The 27050-nt window shown below is 34.6% G+C and overlaps 1 protein-coding gene across 9 annotated transcripts in view; it reads right to left on the bottom strand.

Moving 5' to 3' along the window:
* Positions 1–27050, bottom strand: part of ATF7IP (activating transcription factor 7 interacting protein) — a 138251-nt gene that overhangs the window by 63691 nt on the left and 47510 nt on the right. For 5 of the 9 annotated variants that reach the window (XM_012447630.3, XM_064377697.1, XM_012447628.3 and 2 more), the window contains exons 2-5: positions 15885–17449; positions 7424–7510; positions 5512–5657; positions 3595–3732 (exon numbers count right to left, since the gene is read on the bottom strand). In XM_012447630.3, coding sequence (XP_012303053.2) covers positions 3595–3732; positions 5512–5657; positions 7424–7510; positions 15885–17442 — 1929 coding nt within the window. In that variant the 5' untranslated portion in view covers positions 17443–17449. Of the gene's footprint in view, positions 1–3594; positions 3733–5511; positions 5658–7423; positions 7511–15884; positions 17450–22711; positions 22829–23909; positions 24012–27050 lie in introns of those variants that run through there. The other 4 variants (XM_012447635.3, XM_012447629.3, XM_012447633.3 and 1 more) reach the window with 3 other exon arrangements.

Raw genomic sequence — 27050 nt, 5'->3', positions numbered from 1 at the left:
ATATGGCCCACAATTCACACCTAGTTATTTGCCTAAAAGATTTGAAAACAATTATTCAAACGAATACTTGCATACAAGTTCAAAGCTGCATCATTTACCATAGCTGAAAAGTAGAAACAACTCAAATGCTGTTCAATGGATGAATGTATAAACAAAATGTGGCATATACCACCATATAATGGAGTATTATTTAGCCCTAAGAATGAATGAAGTACATGCTACAAACACGGATGAAGCTGGAAAACATGCTAAGTCAAAGAGGCATATGAAATATGCAAAATAGGTAAATCAATAGAGACAGCAGATTAGTGGTTGCCAAGGGCTAGCGTAAAAGGAAAAGAAGAGCGAGTGTTTAAATGGGCAAAACGTTTCCTTTTGAGTTGACAATAATGTTTTGAAACTAGATATAGTGGTTGTACAAAATTGTGAATGTACTAAATAATAATGAATTATACACTTTAAAATAGTTAGTCTGGTATCTGAATTTTATTTCCATAAAAAAACAAAGTATTGGAATAAGACAGAAAGAGATGGGAATTAAATTGGGCTTGGTAACATTTAAAAAATAGCAAAGTGAGGGCACATGATTATGGGTGAATGAACACGGGAAACAATATGAAACCAAAAGGCTGATATCAAAATACAATAAACATTAATAGTACCCTGCAGGACAGTAAAGCAATTGGTGGATATCAAAAAAAGTGAATGAAAAATTAAGAGATTAAAATTTAGAATTTTTTAAAATGAGGCCGGGCATGGTGGCTCACGCCTATAATCTCAGCACTTTGGGAGGCCGAGACGGGTGGATCACGAGGTCAAGAGATCAAGACCATCCTGGTCAACAAGGTGAAACCCCGTCTCTACTAAAAATACAAAAATTAGCTGGGCATGGTGGCGCATGCCTGTAGTCCCAGCTACTCGGGAGGCTGAGGCAGGAGAATTGCTTGAACCCAGGAGACGGAGGTTGCGGTGAGCCAAGATCGCGCCATTGCACTCCAGCCTGGGTAAGAGTGAAACTCCGTCTCAAAAAAAAAAAAAAAAAGGAATTTTTTAAAATGAATACTAGTTTTACTGGTACACAATTGAGGAACTTGGACTAAAGAGAATGAAGTAATCAGTGTTTTAGAAAGATTAGTACCATGCTTTGGAAGGACCAGCAAGAACTTAAAAACTAATACCAGAGTGTTCATATAAAAGGTGTTACTATAATCAAGGAACTGGCTAATGATGGCCTAATGAAAAGTGAAATGAATTGAGAGAGATTTTTTTTCTAGGAAATAATCAAGTTGTAACTTGGCAATTCACTGTGTATATAAAATGACTGATGGGGATCAGTTTCCAAGAATTTTAGAGCTGTCAATAAGAGGAACAATGGGAAGATTTTCCTTCAAGAGTTTTCCAAGAATTCAGAAATCATCAGTAAGAGGAACATTTGCAGAGAAGATGACTGGCTTGGCATTAGAAAGATTCAGAGTCTGAGACTACAAAGCAACATCTAAGTACAAATTTAAATGTTAAGAAAGCTGGATTGCACCTTATGTGTGAGATGATAGGTGTCAAAACCTCAGGTTTCAGTTTTTATTTATTTATTTATTTATTTATTTATTTATTTTGTAGACAGTCTCACTCTGTTGCCCAGGCTAGAGTACAGTGGCATAATCTCAGCTCACTGCAACCTCTGCCTCCCGGGTTCAAGCAATTCTCATGCCTCAGCCTCCCAAGTAGCTGGTACTAGAGGCATGTGCTACCACACCCAGTTAATTTTTTGTATTTTGAATAGAGATGGGGTTTCACCATATTGACCAGGCTGGTCTCAAACTCCTAGAGTCAAGAGATCCACCCACCTTGGCCTCCTAAAGTGCTGGGTCACAGGCATAAGCCCCTGCGCCGAGCCAAAAACTTAGGTTTAAACAACACAATTTCATAGTTCCACCCATGGGTGTGATGAGAAACAATGAATAAAATTATTCTTTCAAATCTTCAGGCATTTTCAGATTTAATTCAAAATTTTAAACAGTACTAGCAAAATAGAGTTTAATAATTAGATAGGTCAGGTGCCATGGCTCATGCCTGTAATCCCAGTACTTTGGGAGGCAGAGATGGGAGGACTACTTGAGCCCAGGAGTTCAAGACCAGTCTAGGCAACATGGTGAAATCCCATCTCTACAAAAAATACAATTTGGCTCCTGCCTGTAGTCTCAGGTACTTGGGAGGCTGAAATGGGATGATCGCTTGAGGCTGGGAGACAGAAGCTGCAGTGAGCTGAGACTGTGCCACCATACTCCAGCCTGGGCAACAGAGTGAAACCCTGCCTCAAAAAAAAAACAGATAACACTATCATTATAGAAAGATCTGCTAAAGGTGAGAAGCAGAACTAGTGGACTCCTAAACGATTCACTACAAAATTAATACAAAGACTTTATCTTACATGAAACAAAATTAACAGTATGAAATCTAGAAAATAACTTTGAGTCAGGGAGGTACACTTAAATTCTAATCATATTCAACTAAAATTTCATTCATAACTGAAAAAGTGATTTAACTTCTATGGGCCACTTTCTCCTCATTTGCAAAATAAGGCCCTATACATGGTTTACTACTCAACATCTTTGGACTATGCTCATATATAAAATAGCCCAATAGGAATCATACACTTATTTATGACAGAATGAATTTATTGATTCAAATACCAGCTTTTTAGCTTTTAAATAAAGTAGATTACTATAGCACACTACTATGTGCTCATTTCAGCTCATCAGAAGCTCTGGTGTATGTTAAAATACAGTTGTACTTAATAAAAGATGAAAAATAGAATGTAATAAATATGCGTTAGTAAACGAACATCTTTAAAACATAAGGTCCATGAAAGGAAGTAGATTAACATAAAAAGAATCCCTAACAAGTATTATTTGATATTATGATAGCATGCTAAATGACAGCCTTTCTTCAGTGACTGGGAAAAAAATTAGGAAGCACAAAGTTAGATCCAGTAACTTCTGAGCCTCTGTTATGGTTTGAACTATGTCCCCTAAAGGTTCATATATTGAAGTCTGAACTTCCAGTATTTCAGACTGTGACCTTATTTGTAAAGAAGGTCATTGCAGAGGTAATTAGTTAAGATGAAGTCATAATGGAGTATAGTGGGCCCCTACTCCAATGACTGGTGTCCTTGTAAAACGGGGAAATTTACAAACAAACACACATACAACGACAACACCATGTAAAGATATAGCCAGAGATTAGGGTGATGTTTCTACAATGCCAAAGCTGTCCACATACCAACAGAAGCTAGAGTGAAGGCATAGAACAGATTCTTCCTCACTGCACAGCCCTCAACAAGAATCTATACTGTTGGCACCTTGACCTTCAACTTCTAGCCTCCAGAACTGTGAGACAGAATATTTCTACTACTGTTTAAACCACTCAGTTTATTGCACTTTCTTTAAGCAGCCCTGGTAAACTAAAACAGACTCCTTTTACTTCTTATATTTAGAATTTAAATGTATTTTATAGTCAATTTCAAATACAAATCCCAGAAAATAAGTTATAAAAACAATGACACAAGGAGTATACAATTCAAGTCAATGTACAAACCTGTAGTTCAGTAAGAACTGTTTTATGCCTCTTATTACATTCAATCTTTTCCACTCGTGTTTTCAATTCTGCCAAAGTCTTATCAAATACAGCACACTGCAGCGCACACAATTTTTCTTCCAGCAACCACTGTATAACCTAAAGAAACAAATATTCCTTCATTAGGCCAAGAAGGCATTCCAGCAAGCAATAAACAGCAAATATTCTTAAGTGCCAAGAAGACAGAAATGATAAATTAACCAATTTAATGAATAATACATGCTAGAATCTGTAACACAATACCATCTGCTGAAATCCTCTACTTTATTATATATAAAATCTACTTCAAGAGGGTAATACATATTAAAAATAGAAAATTTCCAGAGAGTAATATTTTGAAAATAATTTGAGGTTTTAGTATTTTGTCCCCATATGCCCTCTGTATCATGCTCACAGCACTTAAAGGAAATCACTTAAAGGACCAGTTTTTAGAACTTCTAATCTGTTACAACTACTTATTTTTGTGAGAAGGATTAAGAATGACACTCTAACACTGAATTCTATAACACTTCTAAATGCCTACTTAAAATTTCCATATTCTCATTATGGGTTCACAACAAACAAGACACTGGCACATACACATGAACCATACTTGAGTAACACTGTTCAAAGAAGTAGTAAACTCTCAGGACACATTAGTTTTCAAAATTATTTCACATAACTACCTTCATAATTCTAACAGCTCTATAACAAAGACTGAATAAGTATCATTATCCATATGTCAAATAAAAAGAAACTAGGAGGGGAACAAAAGCACTGGGAGTTTTTACTGCCTCATTATTCCTTTTTCTACAAAGTACAAATAAGTATGCTGTATCTTACCGAAAGAATTTTGGTCTAAAACATTTATTATAAAATGTCATCCTTAAATATATTAGACCTTGAAAAACTAGTTATCACCAATGTTTAATATTCCTCTCTAAAAAAAGCATTTGTACAAACATTTGTGAACACATGTTGAAAAACATATAAAATACTGAATATTTTCATGATTTCTATCTCTAGTCAAAGAGATATAGGGAGAATTTCAAAGTCTGTACTTTAAATATTCCTTTCTCTAGTCCTTCTAAAGCCCTGTCTCTACCATTTTTATACTAACCCTAAAGTACACAATAAAGAGTTTAAAATGTATCGGCTTCTAACCATGAAACCAGTTTTATAAAGATTAAAATGCTTATATTTAAAACTCTAACATTTCTTTTTCACAATAAGATTACGTTCCATATGAGAAAGAAAGAAAAGCTGAAAAACAACATTCCATTTTGTTACCAAAGCAAATAAAGAAAAATGTCATCTTCTCTCCCTTCCATTTTGATAATCATAACCATCTTTAAAAAAAAAAAAGATGTAGCCAAAAAGAAGTCAGAAGAAATTTTAAAATTAAATTATCAAGAATGGTAATAGACTTTTTAATTAATTTATTTATTTTTAAAACAAAGTCTTGCTCTGTCGCCCAGGCTGGAGTACAATGGGATGATTTCAGCTCACTGAAACCTCCACCTCCTGGGTTCAAGTGATTCTCCTGCCTCAGTCTCCCAAGTAGCTGGGATTACAGGCACCCACCACAACATGCAGCTAATATTTGTATTTTTAGTAGAGATGGAGTTTCACCATGTTGGTCAGGGTAGTCTCAAACTCCTGACCTCAAATGATCCGTCCACCTCAGCCTCCCAAAAGGCTGGGATTACAGGCATGAGCCACCCACCACATCTGGCCAGTAATCGACTTTACAAGCTCAACCACTTTCTTTAAGTTCTTTCTTTATATAATAAACCAGATTATGTCAATAAAATACAGAATAATGTTAGAAACCTAGAAGAAGTCAGACAGTGGTACTATTTATTCAATATGGTTTATAACTTATAATCTACACAATACCTTTTGAAGTTTCTGGTTAATATCTCCTTTGGCTGTAATCTTTACTTGAAATTCTGCTTCATATTCTTCTTCCATATATCGACGACGTTTAGACTGTATATTGTCCATGTCTTCTGATTTAGAACGTTTTCGTCTGGAAAATTCATCTGAGAAGAAAAACCACAATGATCACACTCGGGTGTTTTTCTTATAGCTCTTAATGCATATTATCCCTCCTCAGCAAAATATTGTTTCTATCACAATAGAGTTTTCAATCAACTATTTTGTAAATTGTTTTGGAGATCAGAAAAGTAGGTATATAGCTTTTAGCTTAAAACTTCACATGACTGTCAATATATTAAGTAAGAACCTCCCAATGGTCAAGCAATGCACACTGTGAACACAGAATTTCCTTGAAATCTTCATATTAGGAAGGAGAACTGCCTAACAATTGTGTCATGAAGAAGGTAGATGAAATCATCTCATATTCATTCCTGTAACTAAATGTCACAGTGCACATGAATCCTCTGACAAAATATAGTATTCATTCTCATGTCAGAGTTTTAACTATACACAGCTTTAATTATTTCTTTTTCCTCTGTAAGTATAAGAAAAAATTCTTAATCATCAGGTTTACAGAACTAGCATAGTAATAGTTATTCCTAACATATCCTAATCAATTTCAAATAAAAATAAAATTAATGTCATTAGAAGTATTTATAAAAAATACAGACTAGAAGACTTTGCTCAGAAAATTTGTTTCAAATACTCTTAATATTCTGGAATCATAAGCAAATAGTACTTGGTTTCTTCTTCAATAACTAAAAAAATTAAAATACTAGTTTCTCCACACTTTTTAAACACAAATGCTTTTATGTGACCATGCCTATCCCTCTCTATATCACTCTATATTTGTATCTATGTGCCTACTTTTAAATCCACTCAATTCTACAATTTATCTTATAATCGTAACTTACCCATGGTCATATCTGGAGAGCAGCATGACAGGAGAGTTACAGAACCCAGCTTTCTTGACTTCTAGTCCAATGATTTCTCTATAAATCTAAGGACACTCAGTCCATCATTTCCCCCGCTTCCCATAAAGCTAAAAAAAAAATCCCTCCCTTTCTCTGTTTCTTCCTCTCTTCCTTCTCTTATCCTTTCTTTCTCTTTTTTCTTTCTTTCTCTCGTTTTCTTTCTCTCTCCCTCCTCCTCTCTCTCTTTCTTTTCCTTTTTCTTTTCTCTCTCTCTCTTGCTCTTTTTTACAAGGTGTCACTCTGTCACCCAGGCTGGAGTACAGTGGCTCGATCATTGCTCACTGGAACCTTGAATTCCTGGACCCAAGCAATCCTCCCACTGTAGCCTCCCAAGTAGCTAGGACTAGAGGTGTGTGCCACCATGCCTGGCTGATTCAAATATTTTTTCTGTAGAGATAGGTTCTTGCTATGTTGCCCAGGCTGGTCTTGCATTCCCGGCCTCAAGCAATCCTCCCATCTTGGCCTCCCAAAGTGCTGGGATTACAGGTGTGAGCCACTATATCTGGCCTCATAAAGATAAAGAACCTTAAGTAGACTAAAATATACCCTTCCATTCACTTGTATTAGCCCATACAAAATTCTGGTAGTTTCATTCTCTAAACATAAATCTAAAGCAATTTATCTCAAAACACTTAGTACCTTAGCAAATTTTAAGCTGAATCTTTCTGTGGAACAATAAAAAGTATAAATAAACAAAATAAAATATTGAGGTATATGAAGCATACTTTCAGAAATCCTTCAGTTAGCATCAACAAAATGATATAATTGTGGCTTACTTAAAATTGCAAAATTTTACAATCATTTCATGGGCAAAAAAGAATATTCCATGGTCGTAAATACAGAAACAAAGAATTAATATTTTTCAAACAAGTTCAAGTTTGTTTATACATGCATACTTTTCTCAGAAGGTCTTTCATCATCTTCATGTGTTACTTGCTCTTCTTCCTCAGGTTTGTTGTCCTTTTCATTACTTTCTACTTCTGCTGTTAGCAAATATAGAAAAGGAAATCTTACTTGTACTGGAATTCATAACAGCTCACTAATTTACATTTTTAGTCACTATCCAGTTACAACACTAACCTTTTATAAAATCAGAGTCCCAAAATATAAAATTTTGGGAAGGAAAAAGAGGAGTAGGAACTAGTATTATGAATGATCAAGTCCACATTCAACTGTTCGGCAATTCAGAACAAACTCCACACAGGATTTAATCTTAATATAGATTTTAAGTAATTTTAAAAAATTATTTAGTAATTTTCTGTCACCAATGACATTAATAAAATGTGAAAACAACTGTTGTAGAGCATTTTGATTCCTTTACATTCAATAATTATAACAGTGGCCATGACAAATACCATAAAAATTCCAAACTACTAGAAAATTCAAAACACCTAATATGTTGAACATACAGGTTGAATCATTAAGTTACTTTAATTCTTATGGAATACAGAGTTCATAAATAAGGAATGGAAAGGCTATCCCAAATATAATAAAAACTTTAAATATATACCTACTTTGATAACAGTGCCAACAACTGAGCTAGGTGCTTAATAACTATTACATAGTCACAATATAATCTCAAACTGTAAACTGTATTTTTTGTCATCAAATTGATGAGGAAAACTTTCAGAAGGGTTAATTTTTTTTCTTTTTCTTTTCTTTTCTTTCTTTTTTTGCTTTGAGATGGAGTTTCGCTCTCGTTGCCCAGGCTAGAGTGCAGTGGCGTGATCTCAGCTCACTTCAACCTCTGCCTCCACGGTCCAAGCAATTCTCCTGCCTCAGCCTCCCGAGTAGTTGGGATTACAGGCACCTACCACCATGACCGGCTAATTTTTTGTATTTTTAGTAGAGATGGGATTTCCCCATGTTGGGCAGGCTGGTCTCCAACTTCTGACCTCAGGTGATTCACCTGCCTTGGCCTCCCAAAGTGCTGGGATTACAGGCATAAGCCACAGTGCCCAGCCCAGTGGGGTTAATTTTCATGAGTACAATAGCTAAATATAAATTAACCCAGAAGAGTTAATTTTCATTAGTCATATAAAATATAAAGCCAAGTACAATAGCTAACTATAAATTAACCCAGAAAGGTTAATTTTCATTAGTCATATAAAATGTAAAAACTGAAGAGTGCTGCCAAAAGATATTGCTAAAAATGTCTATACGATTATATTAAATAAAATCCAAGAGGTACCAGAAATGTTGTTTTGGTCAATCAATAAATGTCTCTTCAACTAACCTATTCATTAAATGAGGAATAAAAGCGCTACAAAACATCACAAAGATGCTTGACTTCTATTTTTCCCCCCTTATGTCATTGCATCTTGCTTCTCAGTGGCTTCAATTAAGCATGCTGTTTCATCATGTTCTGCAACTAAAAGTAAATAAGCAATCATAAAGTATATAAAGATTCTGCTATGACATTTCTTCTCCAATCATCAGAGTTTTTAATCACAACAGCCCTAATAGCAAAAGTCAAGATTAAAAAAAATTTTAAGGATATTTTAGGTGAAAAAATAGGCAGAGATGAGGATCATTGACAAATACCTATTAAGGGACTAGAAGTATTTTTTTCACTCTAAGATAAACAATAAGCTAACACAGTACACAGGATTACTAAAACTATTTTTGAACTTTAAAATAAATTATTTGAAAATTAACTTTCCGTTTATTACCTTTTGCTAATTTTAAGTGTTTTAAGACTTCATCTCTCAACCTCAGTTTCAATGAAATAAAAATGTGTTTGCTTTCTTGTAAACAGATCAAAAACTCATTATAACATATCTTTTCTATATATATTTTTCCATATCTTCCTGATTTAATATTGAGTATTGGTAACTCCTGAGCTTCCTAGTCCCCAGAGTTTCAAGAGAGACAGAGTAACTGGGTTGCTTGACATAAAAGGTTTAGATAGTCTTTATTCAGCAAATCCTCACATCACATAAAGCACAAAATTAGCCATGCCTCCAATTAGGGTAACTCCAAGCCAGAGATGCAGAACACAGCAGAGTAAATTGGCCTGGTTTGGTTTGCCTGTTTTATAGACATGTTAGGTTCCTCTCTATTTAAGTCAAGCTCAGCTTGAGATTTCTTCATTTTATTCAAAAACCTCCTTCTATCACCCAACCCCAGTTTCCAGATATGCCTAGAAGATATTACTGGATTCCCAACACTTAAATCAAAATACTCAGGATTCACAGAATTAAAATATATGTTAGAGTTTTATATAACAGACAAAACTTGGGACTTAAAAAATGGTATTAACAGATTGTACATAGAAGTGTAGGGCCTTATATTCTTTAATTTGATTTTGTCTGCAAAGCCTGAAGAAAAACTGAGAATGGGTCTCCTTCAACCCAGAGTAATAATCAGAGGCCCTTGGTACACAGACAACTTTAGAAGTAATTTCAGGTAGTTGCTGGGACTCCTGAAACTCATCCAAATAGGTTAAGAATGTGTTTTTTAGAATCTTTACTTACTCACAGATAAGTTTCTGTTATAATTACTCCGATTTTCTTGAGTATAACCTCATCACAATTTGGCAAGTTCTCACAGTTCCATGTGTGATATTCTTTCCTTTCAAGCAGACTAGAGACTAAGCTCACTGAGGGCAGATATCAGATCTCATAATTTTAGTAATCCCAAAAACTTGAGAAATAGCTGAGACAAATTAGATGTTTAATACTTATCAGATGACTATTATCTTTAATAAAGTTCTGTTAAGTAAAGGTAGAAACGTGTATTTTTAAAGGATTACAAAACAGAATTTACAGTAGGGGACTTAGTTTCCCATTGCAGAATTATACTTTACAGAACTTTATTCTAAGGAAAAATGGACAAAAACCATTGCCTTAGATCAGAGATTGTCAAATCTTTTCTGTAAGTGGCCAAAAAATAGGTATTTTCAAATTTGTTAGCCACACGGTCTCTGACACAATCTCTTAATTCTGTCCTTGCTTCAGGAATCAGCAATAAGTGCTATGTAACATGTAAACAAATTATCATAGCTATGTTTCAATAAAACTTTGTTTACAAAAACAGGGCTCACAGACCAGTCTACCAATTCCCTGCTTTAGATTACTGGCTCCATGAAAATATTTATAACAAAACAAGAAATTCCTACAGACTAATTAAAGATAATACCCATTAGAAAAATGGGCAAGGAGGATGAACAGGAAATTCATAAACAAGGAACTACAAAAGGCAAATAAACATACAAAGATTCTCAACTTAACAAGACCTATCAGAAAAATGAGGCATGACTGGTAATGTGACTTTTCCAGACATTTTTAGTTTTATTTAAACAATACAGAGTGGCAAATAATAGCTTCTATGTGAATTTTTGCGCTCTTTTTAAAAGCAAAACCTAGTAGGGGAAAGTTACATTTTATTATCTCCAATTCTTCCCCTCCCATTCTCTCTTGAACCTGAATCAGGTTTTCTACTCCAGCATTCACCAAAACTGCCCCTTGTAAAAGTCACCAATGATCTCCAGGTTGTTAAATACTTTCCTTCATCTTATGAGCACACACAGCAGCATTTGATATAGTAAACAGTTCCCTTACTTCCTCCTCAAAACAGTGTCTTTACTTGGCTTCTGAAACACCAAAATCTCTCCATTTTCTTCCTACCCCAGGAGCTGCTCTTTCTCAGCTCCTTTGTTGGTTCTTCCTCATCTCCCAAACCACTAAACACTGAAATGCCAAAAGCTCAGTTCTTGGATCTTTTCTCCATGTATACTCACTCTGAGCTGATTTCACCTTGTCACCTGACTTCAACTAATAGCTACATACTATCTACTATATTTTTCTAATACAAATCAAGTCACTGATCTGAAATCCAGACTTACACATCTAACTCAGACAACAGTACTCATCTGAAAATGATCTTCCTCCTAAACTCCTCTTTCCAAAATCTACTTCATCTTTGGTCTTCCTCAACTCTGAAAATAAAAATCTGCAATTTGCACACTAGTGTATAGAACTAAGAAGCTCCACAAAGAGAAGCCAAGTACAATAGCTAAATATAAATGGATTGAGATGATAAAGAATTTTAAGTGAACACAACTGTGACAAATTATCAGTAAATTGACTAAATCATGCCAATTCTATCAATACTAACCTAAGCAAAAATAGAAGAAAGTCCTAAATTCTAGTCTAAGGTAATTATCCTCTTTAGAATCAGTTTATGTTTATTTTATTTATGTTAAAGATCCAATGAACAAGGGGGAGAAAATATCAGATTTTTTTTTTAATCTGAAATAAAATCTGCAAGGAAACTATGTCAGTGTTTAATGTAAGCTCTGGTTCACTCTAAAACAGATTTTTCTCTTCAAAAATCTTACATTTAAGAAAAAGAAGAATGTGGAGAAGGCCTATCCCTATTTTTCCATGAGAAATAGAATGAGAAGGACCAAAAAAGACAAGACGGAGAATGCAGTAACCTAAAAGCTACTAAAAGCTAAGGAGAGTCTCAAGACAGAAGGACTGTTATTAAGAGCACATCCAAATATGGAAGAACAGATAAGATAAAGAAAGGATATCCCCGGATTTAATAACATGGTCAGCAATATCATTTCAATGAGAAAAATGAAAAGTGGGGCAGCTAGCAAGGCAGAAATCAAAATCCAGTTAAGTGGAAGGATTAAGAGAAGAAAAAATGGTGCTAGCTTTGTTAATATAACTTGAAAAATGGCTCTGAAAGAGAGTAATTAGTAGCTAGAGGAAAGTATATGATATAGAGATGCAAATCCTCTAGTGTTTGAACATTCCCAGGGAGATAAGTCTTTATTTTACTATTCTCCTTAAACAGACTATCATTTAAATAATTTAGTGAGTTATCAGTTCTAACAGAACTATGCCACAATTCAACAGTGTCTCTAGGCTTATTAAGGTATATATGCAACACGTTTTTACTTCTTTCTTCTACTTTCATAAAATTAAAATAGCTTTTCTATTTGCTTTTTTATCTTTCATTATTTCTTGTTGCTGCTAATGCTCATCATAACTGCTATATTTAAAATATTTGCTAAACAAGTGCCTGAAATGATAGAAAGGTCATGCTATTTTCCTTTTAGTACACTCATAGATGTTAGTAGCTAAAAGGAAGAGCAGTATTGAAGCCAGACTTTAGTACTTCAGCTAATAATTCTGTGTTCTGAGTACATTAAAAATTAGTCAAGAATAAAGGCATTTATTTAAGTAACATTTCAGCAGGTGTACTGTACAGCAAGATAAAGGACATACAACAGATTCTGCCACCATAAAAAGAGAACAGAATATAGTTTAAGAACCAATTAAGAAACCTTTCTTAAACAGAAAATACACAAAATTATCTTTAGAGGAAGAGGAAAAGATACAAAATAAAAGCTTAGTTACGAGCCAAGAAATTAAATCTATCATGAAATTTGCCCTGCTAATAGCATACCATCAGATTAAAGGCAAGTAACCAATAATATTCCCAACTTTGAATTTTCAAAGTGTGCAACATGCATGACTTAATATTCATCTCTCAGCACTTAACTGCCTTGTGTGGGATGACCTCCAATATCAAGATTCTGACTTAAAGGTCAGATGTATAAACTCATTAAATCATAAGCTGCAATTTGATTTTTTAACTTTCTTACACAGACTTAAAACAAAAATTTTTATAAGGCTTTTTTAAGGACTTGTCCTAGTGTTACACTCTGTATAAACACTTATTGAATGGATAAATGAAGTTCATTCTCAACACTGTCACCTATTATCTTTCTAAAATGTAAATTTCATTTTCCTCTGCTTGAAGTACTTTATTGGTATTCCAATGCTATCATAAAGCTTTAGCATTATAATCAAGGTCCTTGATGATATGCTTCTCTTATATTATCTATTATTCATTCACTTTACAAATATTTACTGACACTTACTATGTGCCAGGCACCGTTTTGACCTGATGATGGTGACTCAGAGCAGGATTAATAGCAGTTGTGAAATGGATCCTAGATCTATTAAGATAGTAAGTAGTACCAACAGAATTTCCTGGTGGACTGAATATGGGACGTGAAAGAAAAAATAAAAATGGTTCCAAGGTTTCTGGCCTGAGCAAGTAGGATAGAGCTGCCATTGAAAGGAATTAGACTTGGCCGGGTGCAGTGACTCACACCTGTAATCCCAGCACTTTGGGAGGTTGAGGTGGGTGAATCATGAGGTCAGGAGTTCAAGACCAGCCTGACCAATATGGTGAAGCCCTGTCTCTACTAAAAATACAAAAATTAGCTGGGCATGGTGGCGCATGCCTGTAATCCCAGCTACTCAAGAAGCTGAGACAGGAGAATTGCTTAAATCTGAGAAGCAGAGGCTACAGTGAGCCAAGATCGTGTCACTGCACTCTAGCCTGGAGACAGAGTGAGACTCCATCTCAAAAAAAAAAAAAAAAAAGGAATTAGACTCATTAAAATCCTATGTTACAGCAGCAGGGGCAATATAGCAAGACCCTGTCTCTATAAAAAAATTAAAACTTTGCTAAGTGTGGTGGCACATGCCGATATTCCCAGGTACTCAGGAGGCTGAGGTGGGAGAATAACTTAAGCCAGGAAAGTGAAAGCTACAGTGAGCTATAATTGTGCCACTGCACTCCAGCCTGGGCAACAGAGCAAGACCCTGTCTCACAAAACCAAAACAAAAATTCTATGTTATTGAAAGGGGCAAGACATCCCTGAATACATCTGGTGCTCTAATAAAGTTACCTTCCTCTGCATTCCCAGAATACCAATTTAATATTATTATCATACTCACAGCCTTGTATTTAATGACCTGTGATTTAATTCTTGTGTGTATCTTCAGGGCAAATACTATCTTCAAATCTCTAGAATCAAGAAGGGCCTCATCTGTCTCTTTATATAGGTTAGTTGAATGCTCTTTGAAAATAAAAAGCCATCTTTTCTTTTTTTTCAGGCAGGGTCTCACTTTGTCACCCAGGCTGGAGTACAGTGGCATGACCTCGGCTCACTGCCATCTTTTTTTTTTTTTTTTTTTGGAGGCAGAGTCTCACTTTGTCATCCAGGCTGGAGTATAGTGGCACAATGTCGGCTCACTGCAGCCTCGACCTCCCAGGTTCAAGCGATCCTCCTACCTCAACCCCTCAAGTATAGCCAAGACTACAGACAAGTGCCACCACGCCTGGCTAATTTTAGTATTTTTTTGTAGAGACAGGTCTCGCCATGTTGCCCGGGCTGGTCTCGAACTCCTGAGCTCAAGCAATCTGCCTGCCTCAGCCTCCCAAAGTCCTAGGATTACAGGCGTAAGCCACCACACCTGGCCAAAAAAGAAAAAAGCCATCTTTTAGTAAGAAAAAAATCTACTTTCAAAAGCTAGTATGATATATTTGGGGAAAAACTGTCTCTGTGTCTCTTAGATCTGCCTCCATTTTTTTTTCTTTTAACAAATTAGACTGTGTTTTATGCTAGCAAGGTCACTTCTCTCACAGATGTCTAAATCTAAAAGAACGTGATATAATGAGAACAGAAAGTTATTCATGCCTTTCTCAGTCTTCCTCAGGCTGAGAAAGTTTCATACAGGGATAGTGTTTTTGAGTTGACCATGAAAGAAGGTAGAATTTTTCTAATTCTCTTTTTCTCTAGTAATAATACAAGAGATGGGAGAGACAGGTACTGAACAAATCATAAAGTTAATATACCTTTTACATAAGGAGTTTGAAATCAACCTAAAAGTAACAGAGATCTAACAACATAAAGGGACAGTATCAAGTAAGAGAACTGGTTTATAGAGAGCTCATTCAGAAAATGAGGAGGAAGAGAATAGGTTGGGTAGAACCAAAAAGGCTGAGGAAGCAAATGGGTAAAGTGTTTATCATATAGATAATCAAGCTTTAAGGTTTTTGGCTTACAACAATGGTGGAGTCATTCCCTGGACAAAGAATATTAAAGAATAGGATTTCATTGAGAATATTAATTAAAAATATAATTTGTTATGCTTGAAGCAAATAGATTAAACTAGGCTTTTAGTTTTAAGTTATCTGTTCACTAAATGATACCAAGAAAGAACAACTGCTACAACGCCAGTCAATTATATACTGACTTAAATTGTTATCTCAGTGTTACGGTGCTCTACTTCATCTCTGTTTCCAGACCATAAGGGCATATTTTCTACTTACTTAATCTCCTTTCTTAGTACTTAGCACAATGCCGCTCACAGAGGAGACACATTGTAATTCTGAATTCTATGAAATTAAGACATCTTTCTATAGCGTCATCACTATTTTCAACTTTCTCTGCAGCTAAAATAAATTTAAAACATGATAATATTTTATTAAACAGTTAATTAAAGTCAATAAAAATCTTTAAAATTTAAGTTATATGCTAACCTTGAGAGCACATTTCATTTTGCGATATAACTTCAGACTCATCTTTTTCACCTGAAATGTCCTCTTCATCAGAGAGGACCAAAAAGGCTTCTTTTGGCAAACTCTCACTACTTTCTTGTTTAGATGGTGAACCAAAAGAACTTTCCATTTTCTCTTCCAAATCTGGATTTGTCTCATCGATTGGAAGCAGAGATGCTTTAGAAAAGCAAGTAAGTTCATCCTCAGAAGGTGCAAGCTTTTCCAAAATAGGAATGATTTCATCTGTCTCCATAGAGTCTGTATTTTCTAAGATATTCTCACTTTTGTCATCTTCTGTAACATTTTCACTAATGCTTCCTACAAGATCTGCAGAATTTTCATCTTCATTCTTTTCAACTTGGTCAATTTCCATACTGCTAGATATAGCATTTTCTCCAAGAGCAAGCTCTGTGATAGTATCTTCCTCTACCTTCTTTTCATTTTCAGGAGGTCGATCTGAACAAATAGTTGTATCATCTGCTTCTAGAGTTTCTTCATTAGCATCAGTATTACTATCAGCTTTATTTTTCTCATCCAACGAGTCTTTACTCTGAATTTGCTCTAACTTTTCATCATCCCCATTTTTTTCAAGAAAATCATCATCTTTATTGCTACTTGGTTCTATATTGTCAATTTCAGGAACTGGTTCACAAACTGGTACAGAACTTGGTTCAAAGGTACGATCAAAGGCTGATTCAGAAGTCAGCTCGTCAGAGGCCAGTTCACCAGTGGCCAGATCATCAGACACCAGTTCACTAGAGGATAGTTCACCAGAAGCCAGATCATCAGAGGCTGGATCAATGGAAGCTTGTGCTCCGGAAGTCAGATCAACAGAAGTTATTTCACTAGAAGCTATATCATCAGAGGTACAATCACCAGAAATGGGTGCAACAGAGACTGCTTCACCTGGGAGGGGATCGCCAGAGGTGGGATCGCCAGAGGAGAGATCATCAGAGGTGGTATCACCAGAGGTGGCATCACCAGAGGGGACATCATCAGAAGGGGCATCACCAGAGGTTGCATCACCAGAGGCAGCATCACTAGAGGAGGGATCGCTAGAGGTGGGATCACCAGAGGTGGGATCACCAGAGGCCAGTACTCTAGAGGCTGGATCTCCAGCATCCAGATCACCAGGGGCTGGATCACCAGAAACTGGTTCAGCAGTCAGTTTAGAGTCTGGTTCTAGAGTTATATTATTGGGAGACAAAGGTTCAGAATTTAAATCATCATCCTGCTTGTTTTTTACATTAACACTTAGGATACAGGGTGTTTCTTTCCATTCTGTTTTACTTTCTTCAGGATCAAAACAAATCTCTCCAATGCCATTCACCTCTTCCTTGTCTTTAATGTAATCCATATTTTCCAAAGGTGAGGATGGCTCCAAATCTCCATTTTCATGGTTGCCATTTAATAGCTTGACATCAGTTTTCAACAGTTCTTCTTTGACCTTGTATACTGCTTCAAGTTGCTGACGATCACTCACTCTCATCGTTTTTCGAGCCTTAAAGACTTTTTTCTGAGGTTCTTCTAAACTTTCCATTTTGAATCTTTAAGAAAAAAGAGAAAGAGAGTTTAATCATTGAACTAGAAGCCACCTAACCTAATACATAGTGATCTTAGAAGCAAGCAGCACACTTCACGAAATGTTTAAATAAAGACATAGAAAACTTCCTCCTTGTTGTATACTAATTTTCATATTTACTGCATCTGTGTAATACAAAATCGATAATGGCTATACTTTACTAGAAAATCAACTAGAAAGCATTAGGGGAAAGGGGACAAGTTTTCATTTTCAATATGGAATTCACAGAATATGGAGATGTATAAGCAAAAAAAAAGGTAGATAAAGTTAAAAAAAAAAGTACCTGAAGAAAATGAAAAATAAAAATAAAAGTGTAGGAATAAGAACAGTAGGGAAATAACAGGTATAGAGATAAAGGAAAAAGGAGGAATAATTAAGAAACATGTAAGGAAAGATTACATTTGCAACCAAGCATATTTAGAATGGCAGAACTATAAACATATTAACAAAAGATTACCATTAAGAATGTAAGGAAATTTCATACACTGGGAGAAAATATTTGCAAATCATATGCCTGATACTTTTATCTTGAATCTAGACTTTCATATCTAGAATACAGAATATATATTTATACAGAATATATCTAGAATATATAAAAACTGCTATAATTCAATAATAAATCAAATAACCCAATTTTAAAGTGGTCAAAGAACTTGAACAGACATTTCCAGAAAGAGACTCCTAAACCAAAAGTCCATAAGCAATAAACATCATTAGTCATCAGTGAAATGCAAGTCAAAACCACAATGAAATAACACTTCATACACACCATGACAGCTACAATCAACGAGAATGAGTGTTGCCAAGGATGTGAAAAAACTGGAACTTTCATACAATGCTAGTGGGATTGCAAAAAGGTGCAGCTGCTTTAGAAAACAGGCAGTTCCACAATATGTGAAATATAGCAGTGTTATATGACCTAGCAATTCCATCCCTAGGTATATACCCAAAAGAAATGAAAACATATGTCCACACAAAAACTTGTACACAAATGCTCTATAAAAGCACTACTCATAATGGCCCAAAACTGGAAATAACCTAAACGTTCCATGACTGTTGAATGGATAAATAAAATGTGGCATACCCATACAAGAGAATATCATTTCAACCATAAAAGGGAATGAAGTACCGAACATGCTACTGCATGCATAAGCCTTAAAAACATGCTGAGTGACAGAAGCCAGTAACAAAAAGGCTACATACTGAATGATTCAATTTATATGAAATGTCCAGAGTAGGCAAATCAATAGAGACAGAAAGTAGATCAGTGACTACCTAGGGTTGAAAGGTTTTGGAGAAAATGAGGGGTGGCTGCTAAAGGGTACAGGATTTCTTTATAGGGTTATGAAAATGTTCTAATATTGATTATGGTGATGATTATACAGCTCTGTGAATATGCTAAAAATCATTGAATTGTACTTTAAATGGGTGAATAGTAGATACATGTGGTTATATCTCTCAACTAAAGCCACTACAAAAAAACTGAAAAATAAATACAAAGGGGGTGTGTGTGTGTGTGTACTCCTCTTTTATTGGTAAGTTGTGCTAGATTTTTATCGATTTGATTTACTTATTAAAGTATGAACCTTTATCTTGGCTGATATTTCTCAGTTTACATCTACTTCCTTGTTTTAATTTTTTTCCTGTAATATTTATTATTTCTTTTCTCTTACTTTTTCTTGGAAAGAGTTTAACATGCCATTCTTTTCCCTGAGATTCAAGCTTAAGCATTGTTTTCAATTTTACTTCTTTTGCAATGTATACATATAAAGCTATAAATTTCCCTCTAAGAGCTACTTTAGTTGCATCTCACATTTTCATTTACATTATTCTGTCAAAATATTTTCTAATTTCCATCATGATTTCTTCTTTCATCTATGAGTTATTTAGAAGTGGGTTTCTTAAAAAGGTAATGCATTCTGACCAAGTGAAGCTCAGTTAGAAAAATACAAAGCTGATTTCACATTCAAAAATCAAGCAGTGTTGACCATCAACAAGCCATGAAGCATTCTGGCTTTATTTCCTGCCCACCAGAGTATATAACTAATGAGTTTTGCCTAAACAGAATGAATGTCTGGTACCAAGTTATTACTGACTGAATTGTGCAGCATCCCACACTCCACACCCCCAGAAAAAGACATTAGAGTCTTAAGCCCCAGTACCTCAGAATGTGACCTTACTTGGATAGGGCCTTTACAGAGGTAATAAAGGTAAAATAAAGGTACTACGGTGAGCCCTAATCCAATATGATTGATGTCCTTATAAAAAGGGGAAACTCTGGACACAGACAGACATGCACACTAGGAGAATGCCATGTGACAATTGATGTTATGGTACCACAAGCCAAGCAACTGCCAGAAGCTAGGAGAGAGACCTAGAACAGATCCTTCCTCAGCACCTTCAACGGGAGAATGGCAGTGACAACACCATGATTTCAAATTTGTAGCCTCCAGAACTCTTGAGACAATAAATTTCTGTTAAGCAAAAAAGAAAACCACAAAAAGAAATCAAGCTATTTAATTCACCACATAAACAGAACAGAGGGAGAAAATGAATAAAGGATTATCTCAACAAATACAGAATATTCATTTGACAAAATTCAAGACTGATGCATAATTACAACTCTTCAGAAACTAATAATACAAGGAAAATTACTCAAATCTGATAAAGGTTATCTACCAAGAAAACTAAAGATGGCATGTCTGATATTGACATAAGATCAGGAAAAAAACAAGGATGTTTCCAGTAACTATTTTCATATTAACATCTGGCCAGTGCAATAAAGGGAAGTAAAAGAGGGCAACAATTTGGTTCTGAAGAAAAACAATGTCATCAACAATAGGACAATAAAACAAAATTCCTTTAAGGACCAAGATGTATAGGAGGCAGGAATACTGTTTTCACACTGGATAGTCACTTACCATTACCATCACCAGTAGGAATGATAAGGTAGAATACACTTGCTTTGGCCTGAGAAAGCAAGCAAGTCAGACCCTGATGTCTGGAAACTCAACCGATACTCACAGTTAGGGCTCAATGTTGTTAACTGACCTGATGCTTACAGCTAAGTCATGTTGTTCGTCGGTCAGACATAAAACCAACTCAGAGAACATTCAAGTCAGACAAGGTCACTGTGCAACCCACAAAATTCCAAACATCCCGCCTCACTAGATGAGTAACAGCTACTTCTTCATCAATTACAGCTGTATCTTACATTAAGTCTGTCCTCCCTATACAGATAAAATTTATTGAGATACCCAAGTATAGAAATGTCCCTACTTCCTGATGTCACCCAACCCACAGTAAGGATCTACTTCCTTAATATCTCCCCAAAATAACCCAACCTATACTCTACTATACACAAATCCTATACTAGGTTTTTTCTAACATCCTCTTACTGATTGATGTGCCTTACAGTTTCCCCATAGTGAATACTGTTTCCCCCCTGCAACAAATAGTAAACTTGACTTGTTCAATTACAAGTGTGTTCCTGCTGGTCTTTGGCTGAAGGGCATAAAACAATAAGCCTAGCCTTTTTGTTGGAGGCCAATTCAGCTTGAGAATCTACCACTTTGTCAGAGAATTTCTAGACTGTGATACATTCTGTATTCATTCTCTCACTCTAAGCCAATTACTTAGAATATATTTCTTAGTCTTTCTAGCCATTTTATTTAAATTATGTAACTAAATATTTAGAAAAATTATTCTTCATTTAAACAGAAACCTCAATACAAAATTGTAATAGGCACTACGTTAAGAGTTTTTAATTACAGGCTAAAATTTCACACCTTCAAGGTTTTTCCCTTCCCATCATTACAAAGTTATGCTAACTGTAAAATTTTCTGCAAAAAGATACAGATACAATGCATTGTATTTTGCTGTCACTTTTCCTTGCTGATTCCAAAACTACAAAATAATTAAATTTAGAATATAAGTAGAATAGTTACCCATTAAGTATTTCCAAATACTAAACGGCCATTCTTTTGGACTTTAACCTCATAATATCCACATTTCTCATATATCATATGGATAGCTGGTAATTATTACCAATTGCATTAAAAGTAAGCATTCCTTTAAAAAATTCCTAACTTTTAACAACCCAATTAAGAATATGAACTCTGTATACTGTTGACAGATTCACAGATTTGAATTCCCACTCTCCCAGGGAACTTACTGTGTGAGACTGGGCAAATTACCTAACATCAATTTCTTAGTTTCAGCTACCTTAAAAAGGGACTAATACCAACACCTGTCACAGAGGTTGCCATGAAAACTAAATGAGATTCTATATATTAAGCACTTGAAATGTAATAAGCACTCAATAAATATTATAACCATCACCATCTAAATATTCAGGATACTGTTTTTAGGAATAAAGAGTCTGAGACAAATTACTCTTAAATACTTTTGGTATTTTATATATACATATATATATATACATACATATATATATATATATTAAATCCAACATGTAAACCTCACATTTAATATTAAATTGCCACCACCAAATAATATTTAATAAATATAATTTAAGAAAAGCTGATTTTATCAATAAAATTGTCATTAACTTCAGTAATAATAAAGTACTTTAAAAAGAATTGTAGAATAACTACCATTTATACCCACAAGGGAGCACACTACAGCCATTTACCAGATCTTATGGGTTCTAAGTATAATAAAAAACAGACAAAGCAATAAGGAAGAAGCATGAACAATCAGTTCGAACTACTTCAGCCATATCTGTACAAACCAATCAGCAGTCTGCTTTTAAAAATCTATTTTGCATTAGCAAAGTATATTTAAGAAAGATACACATTAGAGACGGGTGTGTTACCTGCAAACAAGTCTCCATGGCTGTAATACCAGAGCAAAACATTTACAAGGATCATTTTAATACTGTCACCTAGAACTAAGATGCCATTCATAAAACTATTCTATAAAATAAATGTTAGTATTTCAGGTGCCAACTCAAATCAGAAAGCTTTCACATGACTGTAATTCATTTTCACAGAAAAAAGCATTGGTATTTTACGGCAGAAGATGTCTGCCATGTCTAAAAGTAACTACAAAACATGATAAACTAGTTTCTCCTGAAAGTATTTTCTTCATGAGGAAGAGAGTCAAAATAAAGTCTCTGTATATTCAAGAACTCTGGGAAAATACTATCACTACTAAAATATTTTTCTATAGGAATTTATATTTAAGTAACCAGAGAAGGGTGTGTTACCTGCAAATAAGTCTCTCTGGCTTGGAAATTTTTTTCAAATTTTTTGTAAATTATTTTTTGAATATTTTTAAAGAAAGCCCAACGAGCTTCTTCTTTAAATGAAAACATGAGTCTCTTCTCTGCTTCAGACCCCTCCACCCACTTCTTTCTAGCAAGAGATCATAGCAATGGAAACAACAAAGGGAAGCTGTTTTGTCTTAGCCTACAATCTGCCTGTTCAAAAAGCTCAAGAATTTAAATGGCTGTTCAAGAGCTGCTCACAAACTTAGCCAATCAGCAGCCAGCATTCTGATTCCTGCCCAGCAACAGGAGACAGACAATAAGGTCAGAAAAACATAGTTAAACAAAAGCTGGATCTGCAATACTTCAGTGTGGTTCTTTGTTTGAAATAAGTAATCTAGAACAGTTTACATAAAATCCTAAATCCACATAACATGCATTAAATATTCCACACATATTAAGTAAGATTTACATGTTTTATGCTATTTGCTTTAATAAACATCCATGTTCCCAGAAATATATATTAATATAAATTAATTTTCTACTTGAGGAATAAGTCAAAATAGACAATACATAAGAATATACTTTTCTTTACAATGCAAAATTTGCATATAAATTTCTTTTTAAAAAATGCCATGGACTATATATATATACACACACACACATACACTAAAAATCTAGCAAAACCTTAAATCCTGATAAGTAAAAAAAATTTTCATACCCATCTGTGACTATTGTTACAGATTTCTGATTCCAAAAATTAATAGTATTCTGGACCCAAAGGATTACTATGGATAGTATTATGAAGTGTTGTGCTGTCTACTGCACTGAACTGACTTCGTTTAATTCATCTAATGAAATTTAAATGTCTGATTCTGTCTGATATTAAGTGGTATGAATACAATTACTACATCCTTTTCTCAACTGCCTTTCGCAGCAAGTTACAAAAGGTTATATGAGATGTCCTTTCAAAGCTTTATGTGGATTAGAGTAAATATTCATGAAAAACACATTTTTTAAATATTACACCATTCTACAGTTCTTTAAATAGGATTATAAAATAAAAATGGAAAATTTGTTATCAGAATTTTTTTTCTCAAATTCACTACCTATTAGGTTTTCTTAATAAACAAGTTTTAAAAATAAACCTCATTTCCCCCCTTCCTTACAAATGAACCTTGTAATTTTTCAAACATACCCAAGAGGGAGCTTGCTGCAGCCATACTCTTAGTTTATATAATCTCCCCACAGGAAAAATAAATCAACAGCTGCTTCAATGTTTCAGTCCTGTGAGAGAACTGAAATTCACCGTCTGATTGGCTCAAAGCCGAAATAGTCTAAAACCAATCAGACATCAGTGTCACAAACCTTGCCCAGCAACAAGGGAAGCAGATGAGGGCAAGTGATCTATCAAAAATCCAAAGAATGTGAAAATAAAGGTGAACAAGGTGAACAATGAAATGGAAACATTAAGAATGTAACTCCAGATGCGCTGTTTGAAAAACAGGTCTATACTAGGGTTTCTTTGATTAAATAAACTAGGGTCTGTACTGTTTTCTAAGAACAGACTTAACTAAGTACCACGATTGTTGGGTCAAAAAGCATACACAACACAAATGCTATATTAATTCAAAGTAATGAATATCTGATGAAGTATACTTAAAAATAAAACTAAAGCAAAAGCTTAGAAAACATTAAGCAAAACCTTTTAAGTGGACATGGCATTTCTGTCTTTGACAAAGGCATTCTAATTATATTCATGTTGTTGGCTGACAGTATAACATTTTTCTGAATGAAAATTTCACTCATTTTTCTGTTGAAAATAATTTTAATTCATTTTCATTAAATGGCTGAATTAAATATTAAATAATCACTTTATGCTGATAATTCCTAGCCTCTTTAGAAATGCAGCTCTGCTATTAGATTCTTTAAGAATCCCATTCTCAACTGAAAACTAAGATTTTACTTTGCACTTCTAAATTTTGCTTGAGAATTTGCAATACTCTTGAAAATAAAATCATAAAGAATAGTGACTTGCAAAATAAATGCTAACAATCTGTTTTACTATTTATTGCCCATTAAATAGGGAATCTGACAATGCAATGGTTCACTCACTTTGATACTTATCTGCTCAAATTTAGTATAAAGATTTTAAATTTTTTATTTTAAATATGATATCCATCAGTATTTGTGGGAGACTGGTTCCAGGACTCCCCACAGATACCGAAATCTGACAATGTTCAAGTCCCTTATATAAAATAATGTAGTATTTGCATATAACCTATGCATATACTCCTGTATACTTTAAATCATCTTTAAATTACTTATAATATTCAGTGTAACATAAAGACTATGTAAACAGATGTTATACTGTTGCATTATTAGCTACAGTTCTCTCAACTGGTATAAAATAACTGTCACTAGCTATCCTGCCATCTTTAAAAAAGAGTGGTAAAATCTGTTTATCAAATACTCATAAAGTCAGTTGAGTAAGTTATTGAGTGATTATACTATCTGACACCTCAACAAATCAGCCTCTCTTCCTGTCACCAACCAAAATGCAGCATGCAATATCCCCAAACTAAATTGTAAAAAATAATCAACCACAAAAGAAATAGGGAGTTTGTTTTACCAATAATTCCCTGGACAAGGCAGGAGTAAATCATGTCCTTAAAATTTTGGTTACATCAAAACCAGAATTGTTACTACAATCTAACTTCTTGTTGCATTCACTGCTATATTTTGAGAAATTCTGGAATAGTCCACATGACAAAAAAGCAAGATATCTTAAAATTAATTCTCCAAGTCGATTTTGGGGATCATTGTGTTACATGGGCAAAATAAAATTAAATGACCTGATCCAACAAATGTCATTTTAGAATACATAGAGCAAATTACACCCCCTTAGAAAACTGGCCAATTTTCCATCAAGACCCTACTAGCTTGCCAAACTCTATTATCCCTATGCAGAAAAGGAGTGAAGTTATAGAAGGTCTTGTATTTATCTCCACAGAAATTTAAGAAATCATTTGTCCAGAGATGGGAGCGATGGCACATACCTGTAATCCCAGCTACTTGGGAGGCCGAGGCAGTGGACTGCTTGAGCCTAAAGGGTAGAGACCAGCATGGGCAACATAGCAAGACTAGGTCTCACTAAAAAAATAAATAAATAACCAGCAGTAATAGAAATCATCTATCCTAATGTACTTTTCACATTTTGCTTGGGTGAAGTAAAACACCCAGAATGAGGTATGAAGAGATGAAAGATGTAAATCCTTCAAATGCCAGGAAATACTCTTACTTTCTTATTAACCCAACCTAAAGACAAAAGCTGGATAGCTAACTTTCTGTGTCACCTTTTACTAGGTGATAATGCAGCAACAACAACAACAAAATTTCACTGGTCAATAACTATACTTTTTCATTCTAGGACACCAGGCTGAAGGAACAGCACTCCCTCATCCCATCTAGGCCTTGTGGCAGAGGGAAAAGTATTGTATACTGTATACTTCTGATATACGTACACTATATATCTCTGATGTATACTGTATATACATGTACACTCTGATGTACAGTATATCATATATACAGTACATGATAGCTTTTGGCAGTACAGAGATATACAGTATACAATAGCTTTTAGCAGGTGTGTCCAATCTTTTGGCTTCCCTGGGCCACAATGAAAGAATTATCTTAGGTCACACATAAAATACACTAACAATAGCTGAGGAGCTTAAAAAAACATCACAAAGAAAAAAATATATAATGTTTTAAGAAAGTTTATGAGTTTGTGTTGGGCTACATTCAAAACAGTCTTGGGCTGTATGTAGCCTGTGGGCCACGGGCGGGACAAGCTTGTTTTAAAGCTTTTGCTTAGACATGGTGTACATCACTTTCCTTCACATTCCATTGGCTAAATCCAAATTAATCATTAAGGGAATGGGAAGTAAAAATCTACCAAGGGGAAACACTTCACATCACATGGCAAAAGGTAAGGATATATAATCCTCTTGCTGCAAAGCAGTATAATTGTAAAATATCATACAAACTATCACACTTTAAAATACACATATTCTAAAAAGCATGGCATAAAAAAGACTTCTGAACTAATAAAAGTAGGTTCTATTCCATGTTCTAACATTAGTATACAACCAGCATAGAATAAATCAATTTAACTCTATAGAGCTCTTTTCCTCAAAAACCGAAAAGCTTAGCCCAGATGCTTTCTAAGTTCCATTCTAGCTCAAGTTTTATATTATTTTATTAATGTTTGGCTATACGGACACATATAATTCATTTTTCATTATGAAATAAAAATAAAGTGCCCTGTACAACACAA

The sequence above is a fragment of the Aotus nancymaae genome, unplaced genomic scaffold (assembly GCF_030222135.1).
Source record: "Aotus nancymaae isolate 86718 unplaced genomic scaffold, 86718_ANA_hifiasm-v0.15.2.pri h1tg000016l, whole genome shotgun sequence".
Lineage (NCBI taxonomy): Eukaryota > Metazoa > Chordata > Mammalia > Primates > Aotidae > Aotus > Aotus nancymaae.
Note: the sequence above shows the minus strand (reverse complement) of the source record. Positions and strands in the feature narration are given on the sequence as shown.